At 40.3% G+C, this 26,118-nt stretch overlaps 2 protein-coding genes across 13 annotated transcripts in view; one reads left to right on the plus strand and one right to left on the minus strand.

The window, feature by feature from the left end:
* The window catches only part of rcc1 (regulator of chromosome condensation 1), a 32,562-nt gene that overhangs the window by 5,482 nt on the left and 962 nt on the right, over window positions 1-26,118 (minus strand). For 5 of the 12 annotated variants that reach the window (XR_015860689.1, XR_015860692.1, XR_015860693.1 and 2 more), the window contains exons 3-13: window positions 25,915-26,102; window positions 25,658-25,837; window positions 24,720-24,816; window positions 24,530-24,652; window positions 24,314-24,454; window positions 24,106-24,225; window positions 23,887-24,039; window positions 23,628-23,815; window positions 22,329-22,362; window positions 6,360-6,536; window positions 4,481-4,641 (exon numbers count right to left, since the gene is read on the minus strand). Coding sequence is in view for 2 of the 12 variants with exons in the window: in XM_088386290.1 (XP_088242416.1) it covers window positions 23,640-23,815; window positions 23,887-24,039; window positions 24,106-24,225; window positions 24,314-24,454; window positions 24,530-24,652; window positions 24,720-24,816; window positions 25,658-25,837; window positions 25,915-26,102 (1,178 nt within the window). In the remaining 10 variants the exon portion in view is untranslated. Of the gene's footprint in view, window positions 1-61; window positions 174-4,480; window positions 4,642-6,213; window positions 6,537-22,328; window positions 22,363-22,394; window positions 23,034-23,200; window positions 23,816-23,886; window positions 24,040-24,105; window positions 24,226-24,313; window positions 24,455-24,529; window positions 24,653-24,719; window positions 24,817-25,657; window positions 25,838-25,914; window positions 26,103-26,118 lie in introns of those variants that run through there. The other 7 variants (XR_015860687.1, XR_015860690.1, XR_015860686.1 and 4 more) reach the window with 7 other exon arrangements.
* On the plus strand, window positions 13,002-18,984 carry oprd1b (opioid receptor, delta 1b). The gene is made up of 3 exons (XM_088387768.1): window positions 13,002-13,355; window positions 14,320-14,675; window positions 15,201-18,984. Exons 1-3 carry the CDS (start codon window positions 13,087-13,089, stop codon window positions 15,728-15,730), a joined length of 1,155 nt encoding a protein of 384 aa, XP_088243894.1. The 5' UTR covers window positions 13,002-13,086; the 3' UTR covers window positions 15,731-18,984.

The raw sequence follows: 26,118 nt of genomic DNA on the forward strand, positions 1-26,118 counted from the left end.
ATCATCCTCATCTTGCAACTGCAGTAATGTATGCAATGAATCAAACCGCATGCTTACTTACAGCAGATGGCAACAAAGCATCACAATTCTTCCACACTTTGAATTTCTCCTTTGGGTAGCAAGTGCAAATTAGGTGCTGGCTTGGTAACGCTAAGCCTCAAAGCTGGTAAAAGCTGGCAGGGAAAATGAAATGCAAAGAGAACAACATTTTCACTGTCACTCATACACATGCGGATATATTTTGAGAATTATTCATAAAGAAAATTTATTTTAAGATGCCATCTGTTTGAACGTGAAGCTACATTAGCGATAAACTTCTCCATATGGGCAGGCAGACAGTAAGCATTTTTTTTTTTAATCATTAAAGAGCTGAAAAGTATGATTAGCATATTCAGTCCAGTGAGTTAATCATCTTTCCTTTTGGAAAGAAGCTATTTTGGCAGTTTTTTCTTTAAAGTGTGAGCACAGAGGCGTTAATTGAGGTTATATTCACAAGTAAAAAAATCACATCATGGTACTAATTGTATGTTCCCGGTGCTCTTGCGTGTTTATATTTAGAGAATCTATTTTGATCGTCTTACATCATGTAAGCGCTTTCTCAGCTTGAAAAACAGCTGCACCATTTGTACACTTATATTTATACATTTATGATCCTTACGTATAGTTTGAGAACCTCGTGTTCTACAGGAGCTGGATTTTATGACACATTTCTACTTTTCAGTTTCCCTTAATCCCCTACTAGCTGCACTATCACATTTACTTGACTGGCTAATTGGTCGACCGGCGCTCCTCCTCGTTCTTCCTAATAAAGATTGCTGGTCCGTTCTAAAGACGGAACATTTGTAAAGACATCGATTGCCGGCTGCATTAAGAAAGTGTGTGAATGAAAGGACACCTCCAAGGGGAGCGGGATCAATTTGGGCTCCATTAGTTGTTTGATCGGTAACCATGTGAACTGACACCCGGTTATATAAGCAAGTGGGGTCTCTCGTGCGTTTGCATCGGTCTGATTTCTCATCTTATCAGCCACTTTGCTCTTTTTAATTAAATGTTCTCAACACTTTTAATTGCATAAGTTGATTATCAGAAGCATAATTGCAAGTGGCAACTCGTTTTGAATTTCAAATTCCACCCCAGTGCCCTGTGGCCACCCCGCCCCCATTTTTTTTCACCGCCTCTGCTTTGAGCTGCTGATGATGTCATTTGCGCTCTGGGAGTATAAATCATGAATGACGTATTAGCGGCTCCGGTAAGAGAACCTTTACTCGGTGTTTATACGAGGTGAGCTAAACCTGGCTCATGTCCATGTATGGTTTCCACTGAGTTTCGGGCAAGGGGATGAAAGTGTTGGGCGGAATCTTGAGAGCAGAGGAGAAAAGGCCAAATGATGAAGCAGGAGAAGAGCCTCAATTTCCAAGTCAGCTGCTTGACTAGAATAAAATGATAGAAAGCAAGACTAAAATTGTCCCTGGAGAGTAAAATTGTGATGAGATTCTACAAGAACCCCATATCTTCACAATCTTGGAGTAAATTCGAAACGCAATCCTCCAAGATGACGGCAGTGACGCCATCAGGGACAGTTTGAGAAGGGAAATAATGGAGTAGTCAGTCAACAGTGCTGACCTAAACCCGTATGAACACTTGTGCGTGCTGTTCATGCTCGAGTGGCCAAAATAAGCACTTGGGTTGAAGTGTCTGCATTCGTGGGCATACAAATGCATGTTATTTAACTAAGAACATTATTTTTCTCATATTTATTCGATGGTGTCCTATTAGATTGTCCGAAATATGTCTGAGCTCAATAAAGGTTTGGAAATACCATTTTATTTTATTCAACAGCTATTAATTTAAGAGAACATTATTTTTACATGAATACAGTGGTTTAATTTTTCGGAGCTAGATAGGGGGGCCCCCGCCACATTTTTGTCTTGTCCCAAGTTAATAAAGTCCCGGTCGATATTTGATACTATAAAGCGGCTTTACGATATGTTGTGATCTGTTCTTTATCGTCGTTGGCGGTATCTAAGCAGCCTCACACTGCTGCCTTCATGATTTAATTCTACAAAAATGTAGCCCACACTGCTCAACAAGGCAATTTATACCATCAGACTTGAGAAATGTAGGCCACTATATTTTCATAATGTCAAAAGATATTCACTGGATAGTAAAACAAAAAAATCATCTGGGTTTACACGTGTCCTTAGAAATGTAAACTCTGATCTGATCTATTTCTGGGAATAAAGAAAGACAATTTTGGGACCAATTAAGTGAAATTGAATAAAAAAAAATTGCCGCATACCAAATGTTCTCTCTCTGCTGTGAATCACTTTTCGATTTTAATGCGAGACAGGCTTCTTCCCAGAAGTCTACAACTTTACTTAATAAAGATGTTTTGAACTTTCAGCAGACACACCAGATTTGTATATACAAAAAAAAAGGTTGTTAAAGTTAAAAAATGCAGTAAAAAGCATGTTTTACTGGTTATCGTTGCCATGGAGACGAGCGCTGACCCGAGTGAAATGGTGAAGAAAAACATATTTCCATTGATATCCAGCCGCCACACAGCAGTGGCCCATCTCGTGCGCGGCCATGAATGGGCCGGTCGGTGGCACGCTGCACTATGAGCTAAGTGCAGTTGATTACAGCTACAGAATGTCCAATTTAATCCGAGGAAAAAGGGATGTCACAATTTGCCGCCGACTTGACATCAGCCTGTTTGTGTCATGTTTGACCTTATTTAGCTAAAGGACCTCTTTGAGAGAAGCCAGGTAGCTCCTCGACAGCCAATCTCCCCCCCTCCCCAACTCATTATTATCATCAGCCTCGGAAAATATTCTGTCCTCTTCAAATGGCCTTTTAGTTTAAAAAAAAAAAAAAAAAACAGGCTCCAGTGTGTCTGCTGGCAATAGAAGATGACCCAGACACTCACCTTTAATCACTTTGAACAATAGTAGTTCTGGGAAATCTCGACATCTTAACACAAGCCCTGTCTACAGATGGCCTTTCCTATGCTCACAATTACATATCTGTCCTTAGCTTTTTTTTTTCCTTGCTTTGACCAATCGATCGATAGCAAGAATGTCAAACAAATGTTTGTTGTGGGCCATTATGACTGTCAAAGCCTTATATTGTATACAGTATAGGCTACACAACAAATAGATGAATGATTAACTTTAAAATCAGAGTAGTAAAAACTGTTCAAATATTTTAAAAAATGAATGGAAAAACAATTGCTAGCAATATTTGATCTATATAAATTCACACGTAAAGACTTTGCTGATAATGCAGTACAACTCTAACAACTGTCTCGACAACGTGGCGTCGGCAAACTCTAAAATCCATCCGGCTATTTTTTATGCTTCTTCCCCTCTTTAGGCTTGCGGGCTCGTGCCGTGTATGAAATCAACCAAAAGATCTGGCGATGTTTACATTTGAAGCTGATTTTATAGCAATGTGGCGCCCCATGCAGCTTTGATGGCGCGTCTGTTTATCTTTCTAAAAGCTCGTTGCCATAGTGCAGCCTCCACGACTAGCCCGTGTTTACTTGCTTCCATCCTCATCGCCCTCCTGTTGTTGCTTCACACTGCTCCTTTCTCTACAGACAGTACCGAAACACGCAATCTGATTTATTACTGTCTGTTTGGCACCGATGACCTCCATGTGCTCGTGAACAAAAAGAAAAAGGCAGGTGTGAATCTGCATTTCTGGATGATTATCGCACATAAAAGTCATCTTAACATCAGTTAAATGCGTATGAGCTGTCATCATAAAATTACACCCCTGACAAAGATGCTTGTGCCAGACTAAATGGGAGGTTCTGGGAATCATTTGGACTCGTTATATTATTCCAAAAGTGCCAAAAAGCAGCCTAATTACCAAGCACTCATGCATGTTAAATTTCATTACAGTTTTAGAAGCTTCAAGAGTTTTGTTATTTAATAACAGGGGTGGGCATTTTTTGGGATTACATATGGCTTAGTTGTGACCAGTTTATGTTTCTCGTTGAAAAGTAGGCGCTATGAAATCAATGTTCTCATGCTGGGCTGTTTGATTTTCAAATCTTATTAAAACAAACAAAGGCATTTTTCTTATGAATATGTATGTGATCCCGAATGGTACTTAAAACGTCACGCTCACTTGAAAATTGTCCTCCTCAGCCCCTTTTTATCATGTATAATGAGGCCAGTTGCCATTGTTATGTAAATGCTTCATATTTTCTATTTTTTTTATGAAAGAAATAATTCAGAGAGCCTTTTTGCAGCCTTGCAAGGCAACCATGGTCATACTTGAAAAAGACGTGGGCACATCAACAGATGTCTAATGCATTTCCAAATAATAGGTTAGATTTGTATTTTCAGTTTGTAGTTTTGTATTATTCTAGTATTGTATAGCGAGTGAACTTTTTGAAAATACGTTTTTGTCGGGAAGGTTCCCGTCAGCTCGTGGCAAACAGTAAATATAAGTTTCAGAAATTACTCACTCAGGTCAAGTCTGGAAGCGGACAAGAAGAAGTGGTCGTGCTGGTTATTGACTTCCGTGACCTCATGGCTCCATCCTCTCTGGTGCCCAACAATCTAATGAAGGTTTTAGCTTCCAGTCACTTCCAAGGTTTATAGATTGTCCTCAAGCACTGCAAGTTTCCTAACGGCGGAATATAAAACATGCACATTTTTGATAGCTTTCTGTTGATATTTTTTTCCCCCTCATACATGATTTATGGAGGGATGGCATTCACTTTGTTTGAAAATATTTCAATGAAAAATGGCCGCACTGAAAACTCAATACCATTATTCAAATTGTCAAGAATTCCCAGTCTGCTGTCACGATAAGACAAGACTGCTCAGTTTTGACTGCTACTTGTTTGACAATATATTTATTGCAATTGGATTTTCCTTTCAATCTCCACGCTTTTGTTAGCAATAGCTAACTCATATGAAGTGCAAGTCGAGAAATCATTTCTAACTTTTCCTCATACATATTGTATAAGTCGCTGACGGGTGTCATTTTAGATTAGATGATGAGAAAATTGAACGACGGCTGTTTCACATTATGTCGTGATGTTATCGCAAGTTCTTAGGTTACATATGGGCTCATCTTATGTTGTGTTGTTTTCATCTCAGCTCACCCAATGTTTGTCGTATGCTACATGATCTCATCTGATCTAATATGATTACATAGTTATCTTTTGTTACATTGTCATTTTGTAAGGTTTATCTTTCGCCACATCTTTTCTCATCCTATGGATCCCATGTCACATTATCTAATTCTTCTCATGCCCTTTTTTAGCTTTGCTACAAGCTAGCTCACTTCTCCTCATATAAACACATATTTCCGAGGAAAATCAATCCAGTCTTTAACGTCAACAGCGCTTTGTCGGAAAGTGACGTGACTAGAGTCGCTCTTCAGTTCATCAGTACTCTTACGAAACTAAACATATGCAGGAATACCAGACAAGAGCTCTTACTTTTTAGTGGTTTGACATTGAGCTAGCGATGTTTGTTTGAAGTCTGTTAAGTCTTAATGGGGGAGCCATTTATTTGTTTTGCTCCACTTTGCAGAAATGGCCACAAAGTTAAACCGCAAGATCACCTGGATGCTATTTGGCAGCAAACACATGCATTATTCTTACCAAATTGACCTCCGCAGTCTTCTCTTCCTTCTCCGTTAGCATTTGTCTTTCTGTCGATTTTTCTACATGCCTCACCTTCTTGACCAGTGAAGGTTGGTTGGATAACTTCAGCTCATTATCTAGCTTCCAGTCAATCACAGTAGTAAGTGGTACACCCATGTACCTCTCTGTCTTTTTTTTTACACATGGGAATTGGAAGGTGGAAGGTGTCATGCAGAGAGAGTCGGTTCTCTCAAAATCACAAATTCTCCAGCACCTCTAATGAGGACCGGTAGTCTCTCGGCTATAATACAACACTGTCATTCCACATTATTTCTCGAATGCATCTTAAAACTAGTCTTCCCAAGAGACAGGAAGATTTTCTGCCATGTTAGCTTGAATGGTGGCATCCTAAAACCTTTGTCCGTGTTGCATATCTATGGAAATAAAGTCCGACCTATGGCTTGACCCAAGTCAAGTCAATTTTATTTCTACAGCCCTTAATCACAAACATGTCTCAAAGGGCTTCACATGGAGGGAACAAACTGAAAGAAGCCAGCACAGGCTTAATCAAAAGCCATAGCATAGAAATATAGCATACCCACCTCTTAAAAACATTTGAAGGTCGAAACAATATTAGCCAACACGATATAACATAATGTACATTATCTGGAACAGTTCACAATCAATATTTACCTCATAACATGACAAAAACAAAAAAAACATATTAAATGAAATATATTCTACTCACAGGAGGTTTCTCATTTGGGCTTCCTTGTTTTTTCCTGTTCCAGTCACCTGCTGCATGGTACTAGTTAGCCACGCCCACTTTTGCTTACCAGGCAGGTACTCTCAATCTCTTGCTCACTCGCTCCAACATTCTTCCTTGCATGGATACCCTGTCCTCGATTCGAAAAGTCACAGCAACCTGGGGGATGACCATCACGATTAAAGGAATGATCGTCTCCTCCCTTGCTATCAGAATTCTGTTTCCACGACAACGGGCCATTTTAGCACCATTTGATTTGGGTGTTTCAACAAGCTCCGCTAACTCAGCTCTTCATCCTCTGTTTGAATTGTACCTCAATTGCTTTGAAACAATTCCAAGGCACTTATCTTTTTCTCCATTTCATTGTGGCTACTTGTTCTTTTCTATTCTCTGAGGCTTTTACAGTCCCGTTTAGTCGATACACCTTGCTTCACCTTCTCGATCTATCTTTCTCGGTTTGGCGGAACCTACAGGGGATCGTTTAATGGATTCGCTGGAACCTACAGACCTGCTTGAATTTATTTGAAAGTTGTGAACAAATTTAAAAAATAAAAAGCTCCTCAATGTTAAAGCCACTCGCAGCACCAGGGGAATATTTTCCTCGTCATTGCTAGCGTCACAATTACATTTAGTTTTATTAAATTGCAAGCAATGATGTGAAACAGCGTGCGCATAATTGATGAGATTTTCCTGTGCGCAACCTGATTCTATCTTATGTGAGGAACATTTGAGTTTGTTCAGGTGATAGCTCTCTTTGCTACTTCCAACTCATTTCACAGATCCCCTGACAGCGATTCCATCTTGCACTGTCATTACGAATTACTGCACGGTGTGCGGTCACCCTGAAAAACAAGCAACAGGCCACATTAATGGCTGGCTCAATAAAAGGATCACTTTACCTTTTATTGTTTACTACAACTACAGCAAGCTCAGATATTAACACTTGACAGATTTATTTGGAATTAGCAACGTAGTTTGTACAATCATATATTATTATAACATTCCTAGCACTTGGGGTAAATACTGTTTACAAAAGTGAGTCACTTTTTTTCACCTTTAGCAATGAACACTTCCATCATACTAAAAAGGCTTTTTTATGAAACTTTCAAAAAATATTTGACTTACTTTGTTGAATGGAAAAACCTTTATGAGTTTCTCTCGCTCAGCTTGAACAACAAACGGTTCATTTTTAATCGGTGGCTGACTTTGATTTCGGCACATCTTTTTTCGTTTTCTGTTTTAACGGCGCCTCTTGTGACATTTTTGCTGGTTTCATTCAGCCAGGCGTAAAATCGCAGAAGCTAATCAAGTCCCGGGCCCAGACAAATCGCTCTTGCGTGACTAATTGTTAGTTGAAGCTGCTGAACCTGCGCCCGGTGCTGCTGAGAAAGAAAAAAGAAAAGGAAAAAAAAAAAAAAAGGGGGAGTCACGAATGAAAACAACATCTTGAGAGCGACACTGCCAGTTTGCCATTTGGTCGCTACAGTAAATAAAAATCTGTCAATCATGGCATTGATGCCTGCGGGATGTCGATTGTTTAAAATGATGATTTTTTTTTTTTTTTTTTTTACACCTTGGCATGCATCAGTGACTGCAATCAGAGGTGCTGCCATGTTGTTTGGGTGATGAACTATGTGTGTGACTAATTGATTTTTTTTTTCCTTAACCCATTCAACTGTTACAATTGCCTAATTGATGTGATATGCATTTTTGATTTCACAAGGTGTTTATATTTATGTGTCTGTCTGTAAGCTTCATCAAGACCATCCAATTCCTGTTTACGGCCAAATAAAAGAGAGATCGGCTGCAGCATCGTCACACAAAATTACAAGGCTCTAATTTCCTCTGAGTGATTGCCCACTGCTGCTGAGTTGTCAGCAGGTCTGATCACAGTTGATCAATGGCTTGGAACACTCATTAAACACTCACAATGAAAATTGGGGCATGGAGAGGTGTTTATATGATTTTGGCCAGCTCGTTAAGCCCCACGAAACCGCTAGAAACATCAATCAGTGTGAGTCAATAGCTGCACTAATATGTTGTTAAAAGTTGTGACCTGGATTTTACAGACCTCAGAAACATTGGATGGATGTAATTAAAACAAAAATAATTGTTTAGCATGTACAGTATTTGAATAAAGACTTTGGGAAGTAGAGCTACAATGTTGAGTGTCGATATGTTGACTTAGCTAACTTAGCTGGAGCGCTATGATAGCATAGAGTGGGTGTTCATTGTTAAATTGCATGCATTGTTTTAATAAATGAACTTTTACAAAGATGATTTTTAAAAATGTTTCTTTTCAGACAAATTTTTAGCTCGAAAAACTAGCGCAAACAATGTGTTAGCATGTAAACGCTAACAGGAAATTAGATACTACAGAAACAACAACAAAACTTCACTGTTAACTGAAATTTAGAATATTATTCATATTGTAAATAAGCTAAAATAAAACAGTTTATGGGTTTGATTTGCAACCTCGTGATATCCACACGCTGCCGTGTAGTGTCACGAAGATAGCGACGGTATCGGAAAAACACCGGCCCGATTAAATATTTTTATTGTAAAACCTCGTCTTAGGTTCTTTTCCTCTTTGTTTCTTTGGCTGCTGCTTTGTGTGCAGCACACAGCATGTTCCACTTTGTTGTACACCACAACCACACTAAACGGCGGGAGCCTTTGACTTTTCAGTCACACTGTGTCTCTATATTATTGGCTGTATTGCAAAGGGAGGGTGGGGGGGAAGCCACTTACAAGTGTTTTTTCCTTTTCATAAAAAGGGAAAAGTGAACAACATGGCATTTGAGAGCCTATGCTGGTGTTTTATCTCGGTGAGCTCCTGACACTGCAATTGCAATTAATGCCTCTGCCTTGTTGACACTGTCCACACCCACGCATGTCCACCCGCCCACTCGCTGCTGCACACAGCAAAGCCTGTAAGTTTAACACAATCCCGTTTTCCAAAATGAATCCGTTTCCGAGCTGTAGAATTTCTCCCGAGGATTGAGAAGGAGCCAGTCGTGATCGTCTCTGTACGTGTGACGACTTTCTGCTGTTTTTCTTATTCAGTCTACCAGCAGCAACTATTGATCAGGCAACACCTCTTGCATTCATGAATAAATAATACAAGTAATCGAGCCAAAAGAGGTTCGACGCGCCGCTGTCAATCGCTTTGGCTGTCTCAGCAGGGCAGTTTTGATTTCTTTTACCATCTAACATTTAGAGGTGGATTTTGTGAAGTCTAAATGGAGCCTAAATTAAGTGTTCTACATGTGAGTGATTGATAATCAATATTTCATTTGGGTTAAATGTGATTGTACGATCTCCGTCATGGTCTAGTGTAATTAATACCCTGTCTATGAAGTAAATAATGATCCAAGACAACATACCTAAAGGTTGAACAGATCATTTGTCTTGTGTGACAGGCGACGAACAAAATATATGTGGAAAAAAAGAAAGGAAAAAAAAAATTCCCTCTCCCAGTCTCCTATCTTGGAAACATGTAGACGAAAATGTCAAGGTACGCGTTTTTCCTTTTTGACCTTTTTCAAACTCTGGAGCACATAGCAGACTATTTTAAAAGTTCCCGGCAGACACCAGTTGTTGAAAACAGAAAGAAAACACATCTCCTTAAAAGTAACGGCAGAAAGCATTAAATGAAATATGACAAGCATTAGAGCCCGGGGAGAGCGAGCTATTGCATTATTCAAGATCAATTAAGACTGGATGCTAATGGGAAAACGCAAACATTTTGCGAGGCTGGATGGATTCCAAGTGGTTCAAATTTCCGATAATTAATTTGCTGCCATTATCCAGCCTTTCTTCATTAACAGTACGCCCAATCTTACTGTTTAATAATCTTAGCTGTGATATATCTTTAAAGCGTAGTTAACTGCTCAAACTCAAGTAAAGTAGCTCCATTAATAATAAAACCCTTAATATAATATTCCAACAAAATTACGTCAAGACCATGTTGACCTGTACCTCAAACAGAAAGAGCTCTCTGTTGAAAACAAAAATGGAGATAATTTGGTCAGAGAAGAACATGATTCGAAAGAGGCCGTCTATCATCTATAAACAGAGGAGGAGGCTTACGACACAAATCTATTGACCACACATAATGCCATCTTTTCATTCCGTCCAAATTATTTTTGAGCCTCTAACAAATAAACACTCATTACAGGCACTTTGGGCTTTCAGCTGCTTTTACCTCCAGTTACAACTAAAAGGAATTTTCAGAAGGTGCCTCACAACTTGAAAAATGATATCATTTGTGGTTGACTCTAACTTCGGGAAGACATTGTTGGGTAGCTAAGGCTGCTAGGTGATTTAGCCTTGGTGCATGAACTGGTGAAGCTTGGATAAGAGGCCAAACATCTTCTAAGACAACCAAAATAGTTGCAAGTTGCAAAGGCTTAGAGAGTACTAGGCATTTATTTGAAATTGGGTTTAGTGAAGTCGAATAATTAATGAAGCTTTCCAAAGCAGTCAATGTTTGAAATACTAGCATAATGCTACATTGTGACATGCTTGCTAATGTTCGCATTTTCTTTCCAGCTGTAAGACTAGGCTTATGTTTTCCTTGTTTGATAAATGTTTTTTTAATAGTTGTTTTGTTGTTCTTTTTAACCCAGTTCTCATTTGCTTGCTTAGTGAAAAAGTGGAACCGTTGTTTTATCTTAACGAGCTAGCTTATCTGTTGGCTAGGTTGATTAGAAGTACCTATGGCTAACTTTTCTTTCTGGACCTGGCTTTGACACTTCTGTTATTTGAATTTGTAGTTAGTATTTTAACTGACATCACTAATGTCACTGATCTATTAATAAGGCACATGAAATTGTGATTTACGTTGAACAGTTTGTTGTGTATTTCCGTTCTTTCAGCAAAGCAGTACTAAGGTTTCCTTCAGGCTGAGGAGTGATGTCTGTAATTTTACAGCCAGTAAGGACTAATCAAGAATGATTTTCCCCAAAGGGAGACTGAGCGCAGAAAGTAGTTATAATAACACAACTAACATCATTTTCTTCGGTAATCTACTTTTATTTTTCCGTATTGAAAAAGCCGATAAGTGTGTTTAAACAGAGAGGCAAGTGGATCGCTTGAATCGCAAAGCTTTTAGCGGGGTTGCTTATCCTCTCCAGTGTTACATTTGAGGACGATGAGAAATATAACACCGGTAAGAAGCGTGCACTCCCCTCCTGTTTTCGGAAATTAAAGTTAGCTAATTTCTCATTTGCAGCCTAGCTTGTTTCATGTGAGCTGTCCCATTTGGACTATTGTGGCTAAGTGTTGTGATCAGTCCTGTGCCAGCGTGCGGGTTTAACTGTCGGGCTCATAATGTCGGCGATTTTAGAGGCTGAATTCAACGAGGCGCGCGAACGTGAGGTATATATACTCGCCGACGTCCTCGTCGAGCATGCGATAATCTCTAATCGACCATTATTGGATCTTTTATGTGAGCGTAATCAAATGTAAGCTATTATTCTCATTAAAGAAAAGCTGTCAAGTTGCTAATTAGAATTGAAAATATGGCAGAATAATCCAGGAATGACTAAAGGTGTGAGGACATGAGGGAAAGTGGGGCGATAATTATAAAGCCACGACATGGAGGTGACCAGATACAATTCCAAAATAAACCAAGAGGTGAAACAAAATCCAAAACACTGCCGACTCACTCAAGTTATGCATTTTTCTGCTTTTTTGTGTGTTGATCGCTTAGAGATTGTAAATGTTGCTGTTGAATTAACTGATCAATTACAACAGGACCAGAAGTTCAATAAGGCTGAACAGCTGTAGCGTTGATTAAATATTGACTAATATAGTCCATTAAGAGCCCCAGTTTCCTTTGCGCATACCCACAAATGTATTTAATGTAACTCACAGAAAAACAACATAATCATTCAAAGCTTCAAATCAGAGTTGGTCATAATAATGGCTGCTCTATTATTGGATTTGAAAATCTTGTTAAATATTTCATCAGCCTGGCTAGTGGCAGGTAATTTTATTACTCCTGTGGGTTAGTCAGGTAATTTCAGCGAGGTGACTGCCGACGCCGAATGACACTATGTGTACGAATGGCTCCGCTAACACCGGCTATGCACAGGCACCTCCGTCTTTTAAAAGCCCCTTAAGGCAGAAAGTTAATTTCTTGTCTTTTCTTTTATATCTTACAAAAAAGGCTTAGGGTGGTAAACTTTTTCCAGTAAGTCTCTGATATTTTTCATTTTTATTTACCGCGCAAATCCTAACCAACATCATCCATTTCTCAGCTTAATTAAAGTTCTGAGATTTCCACTGTAAGAGTCATTTGTGTTTTGATTTTAAAGTCATCATGATATTTAATATACCAGTAATGATGTTTAATATCATTCCAAAAATGCATTTGTTCAAATGAAAACATGCCCCTTGATATATATGCCGCCCACATCAGCACTTAAGTAGACAACAAATATGAACAAAAAGCCCTGAGCTAGTATTTGGGGTAATATAAAAGTAATATATTGGATTGTGAATATTACAACGGGGAGGGGGGGGGGGGCGCTAGAGAGAGAGAGAGAGAGAGAGAGAGAGAGAGAGAGAGAGAGAGAGAGACGCGAGGTGACAATTTCACTCGCAGTCTCACTCAGTTGTTCGCTGTTCACGCACCGTGCTAGAAAAAAAATCTTTCCATATCTTAAAAAAAAAAAAAAAAAGAAGAAAAATCTAATTTGTAATGATGGAGTTCGCTACTTTCCCTCCGGATGACTTGTACGTGTCGTTAATTCCCTTCAATGCCAGCCTCCCCGACGCGCTCCTACTCGGACCTCCAAGAGGCGTCGGGACCAACTGGACCAACGGTACCAATGGGACCAACGGTACCAGCGTGTCCGTGGGTCGCGACACGGCAAGGGTTGTCATCGCTGTGTGCATCACCGCCCTCTACTCGCTTATCTGCGTGGTGGGACTGTTGGGTAACGTTCTCGTCATGTACGGCGTGGTCAGGTATGAAGTGTTTGACAATAATAATTGGGGGAAATTAATTTACACTCCTATATTATGCCATTCCACCCTCAACCAATATTACTATACTTTGTTTCAATTTATATATACATATATAAATCAATACATTTTTATTTTATTTTTATTTTACTATTGATATACCACATTGATACAATGATGAGAAATACTGTAGCACTAATAAAATTGATAAAAACGTTTTATTTAAAAATATATTACCAGTCCTAATTTTTTTTTATTATTCCTATTCATATACAGTTTTTTTCCCATGCTTGAAGACAATTTACAATTAAAATAAAAAATAAAATGTATGTTTTCTCTTTCTTATGTTAATGATTATGTGGAATTAGTGCTTCACTAAAATACCACACACAGTTAGTACTACAGGGGAGGGAGAAAGTGTGATTTCCCACTGAGCCTTGCGCTAAAACCTCCTTATGGCGCAAATTTTCCCCATGAGAACTGTTTTCATCAAATCAATGTATTTTTTTTGGACAGGCAACACACCGTGATCAATCACTCCAATGGCTGTGCATAGTATTGATTTGTTTAGTCAGGCATTGCGGCTCATAGACAAGAAGCAGTTTGCTCAAATAAGTCGTGAAGGAGCCGATACTACTATACGCCACAAAAAGAAGCAATCTCGCTCCAAACGGCAGATGAGAAGTGAAGGGTTTCTGTGCAGGAGTCATTTTTATACAAGTGCGATTTAATGGAGGTTAGAGCTATTGTGGCAGAACAGAGGCTCTTGTGCAGTTGTAACCCCATCACAGCTTTGTGCATCTAAAAAGCTTTTATTGTCTCGGGGAAAATGGCGTGTTATTGGGTTGAGAGATGAAATGAGGCTCAAATCCATCCAGTTGTTTGGTTTCCAACCTCGTTACGTTTTAATGGCGACCGCAGCGTAACCCTGCCGACTCCACGCTCACAGCGCTTTGCTCCTCGCCAGGTACACCAAGATGAAAACAGCCACCAACATCTATATCTTCAACTTGGCCCTGGCGGACGCCCTGGCTACCAGCACCTTGCCCTTCCAGAGCGCCAATTACCTCATGCGATCGTGGCCGTTCGGGGAGCTCCTGTGCAAATTGGTCATCGCCATCGACTACTACAACATGTTCACCAGCATCTTCACGCTCACCATGATGAGCGTGGATCGCTACGTGGCCGTCTGTCACCCCGTTAAGGCCCTGGATTTCCGTACGCCAGCCAAGGCTAAGATCATCAACATCGCAATCTGGATTCTGTCGTCAGTTATTGCAGTACCTGTAATGATCATGGCCGTTACCAAGGTGACAGACAAAGGTGAGGAGCTACAGAGATGAAACAATGTTAGACATCCTTTAGATGTTATGATACCATCGCTATTTATAGCTATTTGTGTCGGGGAAGCCCTGCGCGAATAAAGACTGCTAGTAATTAACAGCCAGGAAATTAGATTTAATTTAAAGAGGGACAGAAGATTTTTTTTTTCTAATTGCCGCTTCATACGGCCATTTTGATGCCAAGGAACTATGTTGAAGTGAATGGCTTGACTTCAGCAACAGTAAATCCAGCTCAAGAACAATTGTCAAAGCAGGATCAAACCTACAACCTTCAAGTTGAGAAACAAACATTTAACCACCTGAGCCCGTCTAGAAATCGCTAACCTTGACAGTTAGCTTAGTTGTACAAAAGATTTTTTTCTCAGAGGCAGGCGCTTGTGCCGAATTGTGGGAGTAATGAGGCCGTAGAAGAGAACGCATTTGAGCTGGGTTATTAAACCGAAATTAGCCTATCCACATGAGCCTCCGTTCAACTGCCGTCGTGTTTTTTTTTTTTTCTCCCCAGGCAGCGTCGATTGCAGAATCATATTTCCCAAACCCGAATGGTACTGGGACACGGTGACAAAAATCTGCGTGTTCATCTTTGCATTCCTGGTTCCCGTGTTTGTCATCACCGTCTGCTACGGTCTGATGATCCTACGCCTCAAGAGTGTCCGTCTTCTCTCCGGATCCAAAGAGAAGGACAGGAACCTGAGGAGGATCACCCGGATGGTGCTGGTGGTGGTGGCAGCTTTCATCATCTGCTGGACTCCCATACACATCTTCATCATCGTCAAGACCATGGTGAATATCAATCACAATAACCTCCTGGTGATGGCGAGCTGGCATCTGTGCATCGCCTTGGGCTACACCAACAGCAGCCTCAACCCGGTCCTTTACGCCTTCCTGGATGAGAACTTCAAGAGGTGCTTCAGGGATTTCTGCCTGCCTTATCGCACACGTACAGACCAGCACAGCTTCTCCCGCGGCCGCAACAGCACCAGGGAGCCCGCCTCCGTTTGCGCTCCCGCCAACAGAGACAGACAGCCGGCGTGACTAGGCGTGGACCGGGAAGGGATCCAGGAGGACCTCCAGACCGAAGTCACACAGTTCTCCACCACAGGAGTGTGAACATTTGTTCCACCACTGGCAGGTTTATCTGTAGCTCATGCCCAAACTTTTTGTGATGGATCCCTGGTGAAGACACTCAATGCCAATGTGTGCCTGGAGATTCTAAACTGGTGGATACATACGTACGTGGAGATGAGTGGAAAAATAAAAATAGAAAAAAAAAAACCATTCCCACAGGCACTTAATACTGCCTAAAATCTCTCGGGCTAAATTTTGGGCAATTCCGTTGAAAGTAAATTGAGTCAGACAGACAATAGATAGCGTAGGCTTAATTATCGAAATGAGCAGATGGGGGCGAAAAAAGCATCGGTCTGAGCTGTCACTGGTTGCTAGGCAATATCTATAATAATCCATCCATCGATTTTCAGTCCTCATTATGATCACGGATGAGCTGCTCAATCGCTGTCATTTGTCATCATTTTCCTTCCAGATCAATTTAACAAAGACTAGCCATTTTCCCCAATGCTCTTTCTGTAACCATTTTTTTTTCCAACACGACTGCACCAGCTGCTCGATATTGTTTGGACTCATCCCAGATGCAAAATCCCATCAGGTGCTCCATCCAGTCTAAGCGTGGCCACCATGACACCATTAGAACATCACTTTTTCCACTTGTGAGATGAATCCCCCTCCTCCTCGCTAGCTGTCCAATCTTGCCGAGGTTCAGACACATTAAAAATCCACCACGCACTCCAAGCAGTTTTAAAGTCACCAAAGGCTTTTGGATATTTTGTCTCCACTTCAGCACAGTATTGGTTGCTAGCTCCATTGTTGAGTGTCACTTTGAAGTGCTTGGAGACGTCCGAGCCATATTGGGAGAGAAGCGAAGCTCAATGTAAATAAACACCGATGAGCTTGATATCTGGCAGTACACTACATCGATCCAAAAAGGTCTGCTCATCCAATTTCGTCACAAACAACTTGTTAAATGATTCTAGGATGGAGACGGCGCGCTCTGACAAATCATTACTGTAAATGATTTATATGTTTTATGACAATGCGTTTAAATCCTCTTCTGCCTACTAATGTGTAAATATCTCAGATGATGGCTCCCTTCACGGCTTACATGCAATTGCCCCTGAGCCAAAGGAGGCATGAGAGACGTCTGTATCGCCGACAAAACAATGGCACTGCGACAACAATATGCGAAAAGGATTTCGCACGGGGCCTTTTACTGTTGCGGTAGGCACTGATCCAGGATTTTTTTTTTTTTTTTTACTCCCGTGCTAAAGGCGTCTTGACTGATGCATAGGGGGGGGGATAAGATTATTATTCATTAATATATTTTAGAATATTAAATGGAGGGGCTTAACATATTAACTGAGGCGGTTTGTCCAGATCACTGACATAATTAAACTTTTGTAGACTCTGTAATTTTACAAAAGGCCCACAAAGAGCAGTTTAAAAAAAATTGAATAAATATTCTGAAAATTTGATCCCCTTTCCTGATGACTATGAATGGTGCAATGTGATTGGCTGGGGATTAGTTCAGGGTGTATCACGGCTGTCACCAAACTTCAGCGAATTTAGCTCACCAGTGACCCATTAGGATGAGCGGTATAGAAAATGGATGGATGGAACTTTTGTCGATATAATGTATATCGAACGGGCCATTCAGAGAGAGAGTGACACCACAATGACAATGAGTCTTTGCCGCTTAAAAGGGAGAAACATGAATGCGCTAATGTGCTTCGGGAAATTGCAATCAATTTGCTGTAAATGTATTCTGGGATGGTAAAAAGAGAACCTTTGCTCCCAACATATCCACTATTGTCTGTCGTTTCCACTCATCTCGTGGTTGGGCTGAACGTTTTTCTCTACATTCAGCCTATGCTTTGAAAGGGGAAGGCGGCGCTATAAAGTCACTCAATGACCTCAAACAAGCTTCGAGGAAAGTCATTAGCAAGTCAAGGAGAGGCTTCCGATTTACATTACGTCTGATGGGGGGAATTATCCATCGAGGATGACTCGGAGATTTAAACGAGGCGATTCGTTTTTAAGCACATTTTACGTATAAATGTGGGACTGGTGCCAATGGTGGTATTTTTGTTCCAAATGTAAATATAAACACAGAATAGAGCGTTCAGTGATGCTGCAATTTTTTTGGGGGGGTCGCAATGTGCTGTCACGCTGTTGTACTGCTACGCTGGAGTCTAGTCAGCATATTTACATTAGACTAGATTTTCACAAAAAGTTATTTTTCTCTTACATATTTTTTCTTGATGTGTAAAAAAAAAAAGTCTTACGTTAATATGAATTTTTATCCAATCATGCCTATAAAAAGAGAATTTGAATGTCTTTTAGGTCTTCAATGCTTTTAGCTGAATGTCAATCGTAATGCCTTAATCAGTTGTTTTGTGTGTCTAAATGTTGTTTTGGTTTTTTATTTTAACGCAGTGAACCTCCGTTACATTAAACATCGACGTATAACTGACGGCGTGTAAATATGCACACACATATATACATCTATGCGGGGGCCACTGCAAAGGATTGCGTTTTTTTGAAAATGGTGCTTTAAGAGCACTCCAATCTGTCATATACAGACTATCGAGAGCCTTTTATACTGTACAAAGTGCTTTGGCGAGCTTAATTGTCCTGCAAGGCAGCGTAAATCATCTTATTGAACCACACTAGTAGATTTTCATTCCTTGCAGTGATAGTTATCATGGATATCGTTGACATATATATTTAAATGCAGTGTATGAGCCAATAATTAGTGAGTACGATCATGATGAGCATCTGTGACCTGTGAGGGCGTTGTTATTAAGAGAACCACTAGGGGGAGAGTGAAAAGCACAATATGTCATTTGTCACGTCAAGGATAAAATTGGAAGCCGTCAGGGATAAAATTGGAAGTTGTGGCTATTCAAGTGTCAATCAGGGTACTAAGGGTGCAGTACTGCTTTAGGTCGTTTGGGGCACTGTAGTACACTAACGTTGGTCCCCCTGTTTGCAAAATATAATCGGTACCGATGACTTTGATTGTCGACGCCTGTAAATAATTCCTGAACTTGTTCATACGATGCATGTTTGTTCATTTATTTACTTCAAACGATGTGTTTTTTTGCTTTATCAGGACTGAGACTTTTTTTTTTTTTAATCATTTGCAGAGTGATGTTGACTCTAAACCAATTATGGTTCCCATGGTAATAGCTAATAAAGGAAAATGGAATATGTGAGTTTGTGTTGGGAATCTTATCTTTTTTTTTCTCTCTCAGACACTCATTAAATATGGATTGCAAAGGATATCTGCTGAATATTAATCATGCATTTAACACGCCAATCAGCCGCACTTTTTTTTTTGGTCATAAAAACCGTATGGTCAAATACACTTGAATCTTACATGCCCACGCTCTCGTAGAAGACAGCTAATGTCTCTACTGAAGGAATAATTAATAAGCAGCACATCTTATCTGGATTGATTTCAGGCTCCCGTGTTGAAATGATTATTTCATGCCATGAGTTGAATAAAGGCATCTCGCATAAAAGAACGGCTGCTCAGCAAATTGTCGCCATGATCCAGCCGAGCTGAGCGCAAGACAAAACGTTATTATAAGGCTGGGGAGAAGGAGCGATTCTTTTCACCCACCACAGAGGGTGAGTAAATCATGGCTCTTATGAAATATACATGGTCTTGTCTCTACTGTATTCAGTATGCGGAAAATGACCGCATTCAATCAGGTTTTTTTTTTTTTTTGTAAATGGAAATAAAGTGCACTGCATGAACTGTAATAGTTGGAAAAGTTATCTATCAAGATATCTATAGAGCACCACCGTGCTCAAACTGAAAACAAATCCATGAGAATAAAGTGATAAATTGGGAAATATATGTTTTAAATCATGAATAATAGGTGCATTAAGAACTAATATACCTGCATGGAGATGAAGACTAGTGAGGATGATGTTAGACTTGAATAAGTATGACCAATAATGAAATGGCCAATGTTTGGTTACATCACTATGAACATGTTTAAGTGGAAGTCAAGAGGGAGAAGTACACACCTCTTTTGTTGGTTTCATTTTATCATTATCCACAAGCCTTTGTGAGAAATATTTGACGATCTTAAGTGATTAATATAACAGCATGTCTCGAGTGATGAAGTGGCTGCTGTGCTCACCGGTGTTAGTTGGCATTTGTGAGATATTTTGCATTCTTGTCATTTTAAGTCTTGAATGACTCTTGTCGTGTAAGATCAATACACAATTATGAAAATTAAGCTGTTTTGTGGAGGGGAAAAAATAATAATTTTGTGACTTTGCCCACACATTTTTCAGGATTTTACAATTTTTAATCTGGCCCAAACACTCCCTCAAATTTGTTTATTATTTTATTTGTTAATTTATTTATGTGGGTGTATTTTATATTTATACAAGAAACATTTTTTTTTTTAAATAAATCAACAAATAATTTCTATTCAGTGCGGTGGACAACTTTAAAAACACAATCTGTCAACATCAACTAGGAAACTATTTCAAACAATATCTCCAAGATCCATTTGGCCCACGGTGCCAGTTCTGTCTGATAATCTAAAGCTCCCATGTGCCCCATTGGCAACATGTCTGAGTTTTCTTCTTTCTTCCTTTCTTTGTCAGGTTGAAAGCTTTCTCTCTGATTGGGTATTGAACATTCCGTAAAAAGGCAAACGTGGATTCATACAGCAATGAATGATGCACACGTAATTAAATACGTTTATAGTTGCACTTGTGCCCTGGTGCTAATTAAAAAGAGGCGAGAATGTTGCTCACATAAAGCTCTGTGCTCGCTTCTACCGTATTCATGTGTCACGAACAAAAGCTCATTCAATCCAACATGTGTGGTGAAAAGCTGCGAGACTTTTAAATGATTTGCAGAGCACAAGACACGAGTAAGTCAACTACAGCACACCAACACCTTGAGAAGACTGATTTGTACTTTAGCCCAATGAGACATCTTTTTGTGCGGAGGATTAAATCATGGTGGAATTTGTCCATTTTGATTCAGAAGCAAGCAGAGCAAATTTCTAATTCCGAGCAAGTTGCATTAGTAATGCAGTTTCCCGGCAAAGGATTAGTTAGGCCTGCTGTTTTGTGCATCCACCCGACACTTTACATTAAAACAGAGAAGCAAATAGCTTGACTTTTACGCCAGCGGAATCCCTGCTGGCTCAAAGCTCCAAACTGGGTGCTATTAGCCAGCTGGGAGCCACAAAACCCCAAACTAGCCAATTTACTCCTTTAACTTTAGCTGCAATGAATGTTGACATGTTTGCTGCAGATTATCCAAAACTGAATTGATCATCGAATCAATATGACAGAGTAGAGAAAAGCTAATTGAAACAGATGTCTAACATCACTTGAGTTCTTCTGCACTGCAGCTGCTGGTCATCTTTCGAGGGGGCTTCACAGCAAGCCCCCCTCCTTAGTCAGCATCTCAATATATCGAAGCAATCTGCAGTGATTACGAATATGGTCCGCAGGCGATTGGGTATAAGTAGCTCAATAAGTGCAGACTTCTGAGAAATTCATTTGCTAATAATGTCCTATTTGCTTTCCAGCACACACACAAGTCCACGCGAGCTGTGAGTACAACCGATGCTCTCGTCCACATGCCATGGCGACAGACAAGTACTCAAAGCATTTACCACAAAGTGTGTCATCTCATACACTGACGGGATTTCTTTCTTTCTTTTTTTGGAGTAGTAAATCTCGAAGATATATTCACCTGCCATAACACTGGAAGGAGCAACTCAAGCCGCGAAAACGGGCTTCAGAAAAACAAGCCGTAATGAAAACAAATCTTTTTCCCTCTCTACATTTGTTTTTTGACATTTTACCTACTCTGGGGTTATTTGTGGACAGGATATTAAAAATAATTGAGATTTTCACTGCAGGCAGATTTGTAATTGACATAATAATACTGACAATAACAATAATATATGGTAGCCCCAGAGCAGAGAAATATCTTTTGTGTCTGACAATGGTTCCCTTGGAAATTGTGGCAGACATGCCTGACTTCATAAATATAGCTGCATATATTTGAAGACGCAGACAGCCCATAGTTCATTTTAAAACATTATGATCTAAGTTGCATAGCAACTGGAAAGATGGAAGAAAAATGCACCAAGCAGCAGTGACACGAGGGTTTTTCTTTCATCAACAAATATATAAGTATCAAAAAATTTAGTTTGTGTACATCGGCTTTTGTGTACCTTACACTTGACAACTTTTTTTTTTTTTTAAATAAACCAATCAGCAATGAAATAAGTTTTTCTGTTTTGTGCAAAAAAATAAAATTAAAAAATAAATATAGAGAGAGGGAGAACTTAATTTTGTGGAAAAGCTACAGTTTCTCCCCACACACATTTAAAAATCAATTTTCAACTGAAAGATAAAACGGCAATATGTTTTTTTCCATTCCCTCTATGGTGGAGTGATGAAAAGAAAGCACATTGTCAACAAACATTCAAATTATTGATGGACGTCTGCTTACCAGATGACAATTTGATTAAAATGCAAGGAAAAAAAGCAGCAGGATATGGCTCACCTTGTCTTGTTGGAGATGCATCACAACTTGCAGGCTGACAAGCTCATTAAAGATGCAGTGGAAGACAAAGACACAAATCAAAAATATGCAAGTGAATGCATGCACTAGGATTTGCTTCAGCTTTATAAGACAGATCCGGTTGCTATAATTAACTTTCCTTGGCTTTATTATGCTAGGATCAATGTTTTCAAGACATTGTTTTACCTGGACACTTACCTTTTACAACTTAGACATTTTGTTTGGACTTAGACACTCCTGGCTGGTATTTTACAATTTAAAAATAGATTTTGTAATTCTCTCATGTCGGAGCTATAATTTATGCCAATTTGATGGATTTGTAAGTTAAAATGTTTTTTGTTTTTTTAATGTGTCTTAAGGCCAAAAGGGTAGCAGTTTGAATTAAACAAAAATATGGGACATTACTCATTAGATTATTTTTTCTCTCCAAATACATTAATGTGTCCCTCCATAAAGTTTGCCAGGGGTTATGAGTCACCGACTTGTCGTGATGAAGACCATGTCAGAGCAGAAGGTTGCCCATAATGACACTTGGCACCACGCAGTACGTTGGCACATACATCAGTGGCCGACTTTGAGGTTAGATCATGAGATCAGTAGTAGGCGTCTGTCCTACACGGGCGAGCACAAGTCAGCAGACCATCTGGCAGACAGGAGGTCCAGAACCAGGAGAACAAACAGGGTCATCTGGAAACATATTTGCCAATTCCCTAACTCGCCTGCATTTTGAGCCTAATAATTTGAAACTGGCTTTAGGGATGTTCCAAAGCGTTTCGACCAAGTTCAATAAGTTTCACCTGCATGTCAGAAAAAATAAATGTAGAAAAGTATAAGGATTCCAAAAAAAAAACATGTAATATGATTGAATTTATTCTCAGACAGGAACAATAGCAAAATACAAAACAGTGACCCAATTTCATTGAAAACATTTGAGTATTTTCTCTGGACAGCAGCTCGACAGACTCAATCGGCATAAATGTCTTGTCTAAATCAAACACCATGCAATTATTGCTTTAAACCAAAGAAATAAAAGGCATTCTTTAAAAGTCCAGTCTGGGCCTAATTAAAAAGGCTCTTATGTACACATAGTCAAACTTCACCTATCACAGTCATACTAATGACTTATTTATTGAAAATGCACCAAAGGAATATGGTTTTAAAAAAATAGCTTTGTATTCATATCTATGTCCACCACCATATTAGGCATGATCTTTCTCCACCACCACCACCACCACCACCAATTTCAGGCACAGTGAACACGGCCGAAGCATCATTACACACCTGAGAGGCTCATCAACTTTCCTGATTGTCTTTGACCAAAAGCACTGTGTGCTGCCCTCCACTGGACACCATCAGAACTGTGCAATTTTCCAGCTGCTTGCCGGTCATTTTCACAGGGCTCCATTCGTCGTCCTCCTGGCCTGTGCCGAGTTGTAAATTGGTGCCCATTCCCCAAGCGTACGCAGACCCTAGAGGAGGCCAACGTTAGGCATTTCGAAGCAAACGTGACTCGAATTTAAGATCTGGAGGTATTTCTCACCATCTTTGGTGACCGCATAGCTGACGGATGCCCCGCACGTCACTCTGCTAGCTGGTTCAATCCCACTGACGGCTGTGGGTTCACTTTTCTCTTCAGTTTGTTTGCCGAGGCCAAGGCGCCCGTATTCGGCTCTACCCAGGCTGTAAACCTGTCCTGTTAAAAGATCTGCCGATTTAGATTCTGCGAAGAAATAACCCCTGAACCAATCCTTCCTTTTACCTTCCGAGTTGAGGCAAACTGTGTGATGTTGTCCTCCTGAGAAATCAACCCAAGTGGAGGTTGAATTTTTGAAGCAGGTCAGTTTGACGGGGACGAAAAACATCTTTGAGCTTTTGGTTCCTGGATGCAGGAATCGAATACAAGCGTGTCAAGTGACAACTTGTAGCTTTTGGAGAAGCAACATCTATTCAGATAGCAGGACACTTACCCAACTGTTGATAGTTGGAGAGGCCAAATCCATAAATGTGCCCGTCTTTGGACAAAGCAAATGTGAAGTAAGCTCCGCAAAAAGCGTCCACAAAGTGGACTTTTCCTTTCACTTTGACCATCTGAGGAGTCAACAGACGATCTACAAACAGACCAACGGCGACTGGATTAGCATAGCCGACGACTTTTACAAGAGCTGCCGAGTCTTGCGACTCACCAAGGCCTTTCCTGCCTCCCCGATTTGAGAACTGCTCAGGCACCCTTCCGAGCTGCCCCTGCTCAGCAGTGCCTGACGTGTAGAGATTTCCCTCTATGGTCACCATTACAAGATGGTCGTTACCTGCCAAAACACAAATCAACGTCAAAAACTCGGGTTCAAGGATGTGTTGGTCGCATCTTCTCGCTACCTGATACAACTTTCACGACAGCTTCCGTCAAGGGAACTTTAGTTGGAACATCGCTTGTTTTCATAGGATCCAGGAGACCTATAACGCCATTACTATCCTGCGGGGAAAGGAGAAATATTACACACTGCACAAGAAGATATTAAAATACCAACATGCCATTGGCTTTTCCAGTGACAACATAAATCATAATGCAAGAACAAATCAAGTCTTCCCCCCCAGAAAAACCCGCTACCGTGGCTTGAATTTTTAGATATGTACACATTCGTATCAACCAATCGGATTAGACATACAAGTGCTGATTAAACAATTCCTATGCTGTGTACTTCAAGCACTAAGTGAGGCTTCTTCAGGGAAATCTTCTCCAGTCTTAATAAAGGGAGCTGGAATGCCGGAGGTAGGCAGGGATAATAGAGATGTAATTACCAGTGTGCCACTGAGTACTATATTAATGAAAATGCAATGACTAAAAAAAAAAAAAACAGTGACACGCGTAAGGACCAGACAGATAAAAACAACCCAGTAAGATTAAACTAGTTAAAGCTGTACTTTGACTTGATGAATTTCTGTCTCCTGATCTTCAAATGCTTTAATTGCAACGTTTTAAAGAAGCCCAAGGAATTGCATCACGTTATTAGTGTGTGTGTTGGATTCATAGCCAGCTAAGGGGCTTCAAAAGGTGAGAAGCTAACAACGATATGACTTGGCTCAGGAGACGTTACAGCTTGACAAGTGAGGTGGATGGGTTGGAGCTTTCCTGGCAAACAATATGCAAGAAGGTGACAATTGTGGATTTTTGGGCGATGGATTTAGACCCAGATTGAAATTCAACAATATTGTTAACGCCTAGTAAATAATTGGCATCTCAGCCTCTGTAGCAGATAGACACGTCATTACACAAGCATTGGAGATATAACATAGGAAAAAGTAAGACAACTGACCCTGAAGGTTCCCCACACATACACGGTTCCTTCCTCGGTTAGTGCAGCAGTGTGGCTGTCTCCTGCTGACACCTGGACCACTTTCTCCTCGAGCACAACCTTCCCGGGAAACGTTTCAGACCCCTCCTCTTTTGTGTCCCGACCAAGGGCCTTTTCATCATTGCAGCCAAAAGTGTAAACCTAAACGGAAAAGGTTAAGTGTTTCTTGAGATTAATGCCTCCATGGGTCACTTGAGTGTCATTTTAGATTGACTTACCATGCCAGTCTCACTGAGGCACACAGTGTGCATGCCCCCGGCGACCACCTGCACTATTTTCTCAGGTAGCTGCACCAGAGCGGGCTTTTTCCTCTCAATGATGTCCTCTCCTAAGCCCAGCTGTCCGACATCACCCTGACCCAAAACAAGAACGTGGCCCGCCTCCTTGCCATGACTCCTGTGGTAAACTGTAAAATCATAATC

Source organism: Syngnathus floridae, chromosome 10 (genome assembly GCF_059516105.1).
Source record: "Syngnathus floridae isolate MCC-2025c chromosome 10, RoL_Sflo_1.0, whole genome shotgun sequence".
NCBI classification, from domain to species: Eukaryota; Metazoa; Chordata; class Actinopteri; order Syngnathiformes; family Syngnathidae; genus Syngnathus; species Syngnathus floridae.